This window comes from Oryza brachyantha, chromosome 3 (genome assembly GCF_000231095.2).
Source record: "Oryza brachyantha chromosome 3, ObraRS2, whole genome shotgun sequence".
Taxonomy (NCBI): Eukaryota; Viridiplantae; Streptophyta; class Magnoliopsida; order Poales; family Poaceae; genus Oryza; species Oryza brachyantha.
This window is the reverse complement of record NC_023165.2, coordinates 1,279,500-1,285,747: the sequence shown is the minus strand read 5'-3', so window position 1 is coordinate 1,285,747 and position 6,248 is coordinate 1,279,500. Positions and strand designations below refer to the sequence as shown.

The following is a 6,248-nucleotide window of genomic DNA, read 5'->3' as shown; positions in this document are numbered from 1 at the left end:
TTTGTACGTATTGTTTAATGGCTGTTACTAGGAACGGTATAGGGTACTTCATGCCCATATCTATTGTAAAGATACAATTCATATATAAATTAAATGGGTATTGCAGTAATACCGACGAGACATGTCGGCACCTGTTGGTCCATTGCAGCTTCACCAAGAACGTCTGGGATAAGTTGAGGAATTGGATAGGGGTACCGTTCCCAGGGCCGGCCGGACCGCTGCAGGATCTCGATGATTGGTGGCTACTGGCGAGAGGAAGTTTTCGGACGCGCTACAGGGCAGCCTTTGACTCGGTGTGTATGCTATCCACCTGGTTAATTTGGAAAGAACGAAATGCACGGGTGTTCAATGGGCGGTCGGCCACAGCTCAGGAGATATTCAACGACGTCAGAGCAGAGATTATCATCTGGAAGGTGGCCGGAATTTTTCGGGATGGAGAAGGCTAATTCGGTTTTTGCCTTTTTACATTTTTGTTATTTCTTTTGCTCCGTCCCTTCTTTGGCTGAAAGCTGATGGCTGAAGCCTCTTCTCCAGGCCGCTAACCCGGTCACCCAGTTTGTAAATCCCTCTCTTCTTTCTTAATGAAAATTGGTTCGGCTTCGGCCGCCCGACAAAAAAAAATTAAATGGGTATTATCCAATAGATATGGGTAATTCAATAGGTAAGATAATAAACCTATCTGGTCTCACGTGTAAATACAGCTCTTGTACATAAAAAATACCCTAAAAATTTTAGTCAAATTTATTAATTTTTTAATGTGAACCTGAGTTTAAAAATTTTACATCTGAGTCTACTATATATGGATAAAATTTATAAGTCTACTATATATGGATAAAATTTATAATACCCTTTTCATGCTTAAAATTTGAACGGTTGATTATTCTTTAACTATATTCTATCCAAATATTATAGATATGCATATGGAAATGGGTAACAAATACCAGTCATAGGCTGCTTGGTAACTAAGATCTTACTGCAGTACTACAGATTGATATGTGAGCCACACAGCTTATGGGCCTACCTATCAGTCTCAAATCTCAAGTTATTTTTGCCGAGACTCAAATCTCAATTTACTTCTTGCTGTTCTCAGCAAGAGCTTTTTTTCTTGAACTTGTAAGCTAATACTTCGATAAAAGTTAGACCATTTGAATTTTGATTGTCAATAACTTTTAAAACATTTAGTTCAAAAATACTAAAACACTAAATGTTTTAAATTTAGTGTAACATATGGCGCATATGGCGCTCTCGGCTGCTCGCCGATGCTTCGTCCCTGCCAGGCGCCTTACGGGCACCGGTGGTCTTCAGACGGTGAATTGATGGAAATCCGTAAGAACTACTGTCAATCCCAGCGCATCATGGAGGGAACGGCAGCCGCACTAAGCTCACCGGGAAGCTGCTTTTTTCAAGATCCAATCAAAAACCAGCATTCGCAGCGATGGCCGATGGCCGGTGGGCCTGGCAACTTGCTGCGTGCCTGCGTGCTCGAAGGACCATACTCACATGATCTACAGTTGTACAGCTCAACCCGACGTGAATTCTTCACCGCACGAAATGGCGCCCTGGCCGAATCAGACAAGACATCAGGATCAGAACAAAATGTACACGGTTTGCTCGCATTATACAATCGAATAATGGCGATGCAGCACTCGTGCAATCGCAATCACCGGCACTGGACATGAAAGAAAGAAGAAGGAGAAGAAGAAGCTTGTGCTTAAAGCAGCACGATGGAGCACACGGCCCCGGCGAATGCACCGACGACTGACCGCAATGCGAATGCGGATGATGCTTTCATTTGCTTGTGGTCCGCCGGCTTCGACGGCGCGTCCGCCGGTGGCGGCGCCGGCGGAGACGCGTCCGCGACCGACGGCGACGGGGCTGGCGCCGCGTCGTCCGGGCTCGGGGCTGCCGCCGGCGCGTCGCCGAAGAGCTCGACCGGCATCAGGAGGTTGTCCACCGTGAGCACGCACACCGGCGTGTTGTCGATGACCGTGGCCGCCACGCGGGACTTGTCGACGCCCGTCTTGAGCGTCACGGCGTCGCCCTGCGTGTCCACCGTGATGTTGTAGTTCCCGGACGCGGTGGATGCCAGCGTGCGCATGGCGCGCGACACCGTCTTGAGCGACGGCTTGGGAATGTACGACGGCAGCGCGTGGTACTTGAGGAGCGCGATGAGGTCGGCGCTGGGCATCTTCTTCACGTCCGGCGCGCCCTTGGCGTCGAACGCGTCGTCGTTGGGCGCGAACAGGGTGAGCCCCTTGTCCATGGCCGACTCGTACGTCTTGAGCACGCCGGTGCTGGTGATGAGCGCCGCGAACCGCTTGCACCCGGCCTTCTCCAGCAGCCTGGTGAGGTTGGTCGCCGACGGGGTGTCGAACAGCCCGTCGAACTCGATGGGCGCCGAGATCTCCATGATGGCGAGCTTGTATGGCATCTGCTTGATGGTCTTGACCAAGGTGGCGTCGTACTTGCCGCCGGGGTTAGCCGACGCGAACGCGATCTTGCCGCTGTCCGTGGTGGTGATCTTGACGTTCCCCATCTTGCCGGCGGCGTCCCCGCCGGCCTGGTAGAGCGTGTCGGTGAGCGTGTCGGCATCGGGGAGGCCGCGGATCTTCTTGGGGTCGAAGTAGTCGAGGATGGCGTGGAGGCGCAGCGCGTTCTTGATCCCCGCCAGCGACTGGTCGGCGTCCAGGATGAGCGTCGACATGGGCCCGTCGCCGAGGACGAGCAGCGTGATCGCCTCCCGCGCGTTGATCTCGTCACACACCTTCGTCTCCGACAGGTACTTGTTGAACTGCTTGTAGTCCGGGTACCCATTCAGCATGGCCGTGATGTTGAGCCCCCGCGCCGGCAGCACGACGCAGGCCAGCAGCAAGACGACGGCGACGAGCCGCAGCCGCGTCGACGCCATGCCTCTCCGGGCAAGGTACACCGACACTGCCGCACCGACGAAGTGGACTGGCGAGCTAGCTCGCAAGCTCGCAGCAGCAAGAAGAAGAGTGAGCTGTCAGTGGTGGCAAATAATGCGCCGTGATAGTGCGGCGAACTAATTAACTACGGGCTTGCGTGGTTGGTGAGGCCGCGCGCGCTAGCTAGCTTGGATGGTTCTCTCCACGATTTGGATATATAGCGAGCAGCACATGCGCACGTGAAGACGCTAAAGCTAGCTGATGCGGCATGGCAGCAAAGGCAGGCTCGCTGGAGATCTAGCTCACGTTGGTGGGGGAGAATGAGAGAGCGCAACTGCCAGCCTACTGGTGGAGACGACGACGTGGCGATGGCGCTGTGCCATCTCAGGCTGGCATTTGGTTCCTGCTCTGCCTCTGCTCCGTTTGGGTGAACACCAATACACACATCATCACTGTTTCAGGTATGCTTCCAATATGGTTTTAGGAATCAGAAGACTGGTGATAATGTATGTAGCTGTTGATCAGACGCTTCTGTTGAGTTTACGTCGTTGCCACTGTTTCTTGGCAGGTCTAGATTATTTTTGCCGTAAAGAAACAAAGCAGTGGTTTGGCCACTGGAGGAGCTGAGACCTCATCTAATTAATTAGTGCCGGCAATGGGGGCCGGGCCCTAATTAAGAACTGTAGAATCTCGAGGCTGCATGTTGTCTTTAAGAACTGTATACTGCTGCACAAACAAAGCATAAGTGCACACGTGATTTTACTGCTTTGCCGCGAGGTTTTACCGTTGTATATATTGCCGCTTGCTCTGTCTGTCAGTCACCTGGATCGTCAAACTCCAGACATGGGCTAGGAAAACTTGAGTGAAGCTACAGTTTGGTTCAGAGTTGAGGGGAGCACATGCCATCAAGCATTGCCTTCCTGTCGGTTCGTGCTTCCAATGCCAATGGCCAAATGGGTCAGCGTACGAGCAATCCAGCGTTGCGTTCCAAGCTCAATTCTTATTAGGTGTGAAGTAGCTATCCGATGACGACGAACAAGGTGAGGCGCTCTTTTCGAAGGTTCCGGAACGCTGAGCCCCTGAAGTAGACTGACCACCCGCTGCCCATGCCCATGGGCTGTTTCCAATGGCCCACTTACCCCTCTGCCCGCTCGGCCCAACGAACTCGTTCCACTTCCACCAAACTAACATGGGCCACGATCCCGTTCCGGCCCATATACTACGGGCCACACGGACGTGCCAATACCGTGCCGGCCCAATTATTATGGGCCGCACGCGGTTGTCTCGACTGAGCCCGTGGCTCTTACCAGGTGGGCCTTGGTGGATTCGCGCCATGAGATGCCGCCCTGGCCCACTGACAGTGGAGTGTGTGGGCCAACGCCTACATCGCAATATCATCAGCTAAGCTGCTTTCACCGTAGCATTCCTAAGGGTATATTCATCTCATTCTAAAATTAAATTTCAGCAGAACATCCATCTCTCCATAGATGATCTGCTAGATTATAAAAAAATATGAATGATGAAAAATGTTAGGATGCTCTTATGTTCGTGGTAGTACTTTTTCTTTTTTCTGGCTCGAGCATTATCTCAGCTTAAGCCTCTTCACTCTACTGCTCTACTCAGCTATATATTAGCTCTTGGGTGATTTGCACGGTTGGATGGATCACATCATCACAATCCACTACGGTATTGCGGTCAGATCGCGAAATCCTGCCAGTTTGGTCACGTAGCAACAAGAACGTTCGTTGTTTCTGCACCATTGGTCTACTAGAAAATGACAATGATGATTTGTTCTTTTCAGCTACTCGGCAGAAAATTTTTCCCTGTTTTCCCGTGATCATGCTTTTTCGAACGGTTAAACAAAATGTTTCAGGTAAAATTATATATAGAATTTTCTTAAGAAACCAAATAAATTCATTTTTTAAAAAATATAATCCCTCTATCCCAAATTAATCATCATATAAGGTGTAGCTACAGACATCAAGAATCTATTTAGTCACAAATCTCAAGCTGTATGTATACATGCATAATCAAAATTTGCAAATCGCATCAAAGCTGATTGGTAGAAGCATGTAAGCATTAATGTACGTGTTAACCAAATGATTTTTCACATTACAATTAATGTATAATAGGCATTGATTTCTAGTTTTCTCTTATATCTTATATGATGATCAATTTGGGATGAAGATGAATGAAGTAGCAATTAGTGTTTAACTAATATATGCTAATAATATACCTTATTTTAAAGTTTTTTAGGCTTTTAAAATCTCAACCTAGCCTCCGGACTCAGCCTTACATACATACACATGCAGACAAACCTGCCATGAGTATTCTCTGTCTTGAGTGCGCTCCCAAGAAGTCCTAACCACCTAGGCGTCCAATAAGTCACCAGGCTTACTAGTTGAACCAGAACTTTCAACGGGTCGTTGTTGCTCCATCGTTTGATAATTTTCTCCCAACCAACACTGAACCACCACTCGTTCAGATCACTCGAGTCAGATGCCACTCAAATCCCACGATTTTGGAATCAACGAATCATCCAGAGAGGATGAGGTGTTAATTACAAGAAGATTTACTGCCCAATCCGTATTCAGATCACATGCACACGGCGTTATTATTATAAGCTCCTCGTTCCATGCTATAAATTGTCTCAAAACTATAGAAAAGCACAGTAAAATTTTTAACATAAAATACATATACAATAAAAATATATTCTATGGTATATTTAATGAAACTAATTGGGTGTTACGTGTTAGTATATTTTTTTGTAAATTTGATCAAGCTTAGATATATTTAACATAGGATAAACCAAAAATAACATATAGTATAAAATGGAACGAGTAACTGTGCTTTGCCATCCACTCATATAATCAGGAGATTAGCTGGAAGTTGCCCTCCGGACAGATGTGCAGCTGAGTATTCCAATACTCTACTATACAGATGAAGCTTGGAAGCAGGAATATCAATGTTGATATCGTATGCAAAACAAATAATATTTTTAATAAAACTTTTATATACATGTTTATAGTTATCTAAAAGTAAATACTGAAAAATTAACCATAATAAAAAACTAAAAAAGTTTAAGCTTAAATATTTAATTTTAATATATAAGAAGAACAGAAGCAAAATCATGTGGCCCATTGGTGCTTAGATTTAGTACTACAGTAGTACAAAATAAGCTACCAGGGCTGATTGAACACGGTATCAAGGTGATAACATTATTCTTCCTCCAATACCACGTGAAACTGTCACGTTCAAAGATGTGCCTTGCGAATGGAATTTGCGTCTGACATTTTCAACCACAAAGAAATATTCGCATCACACTGTGGCACGTTCCGTACT

General features: G+C 47.2%; 1 protein-coding gene across 1 annotated transcript; it reads right to left on the bottom strand.

Annotated features, from left to right (window-relative positions):
• Positions 1–1,535: 1,535 nt before the first annotated feature.
• LOC102702078 (fasciclin-like arabinogalactan protein 10) lies at positions 1,536–3,105 on the bottom strand. The gene has a single exon (XM_040522785.1). The coding sequence runs from the start codon at positions 2,906–2,908 to the stop codon at positions 1,712–1,714; it is 1,197 nt and encodes a 398-aa protein (XP_040378719.1). The 5' UTR covers positions 2,909–3,105; the 3' UTR covers positions 1,536–1,711.
• Between the last annotated feature and the right edge of the window lie 3,143 nt (positions 3,106–6,248).

What these genes read in the sequence shown, in the direction of transcription:
- LOC102702078 (XM_040522785.1), bottom strand. Translation starts at nt 2,908, where the DNA reads ATGGCGTCGACGCGGCTGCGGCTCGTCGCCGTCGTCTTGCTGCTGGCC.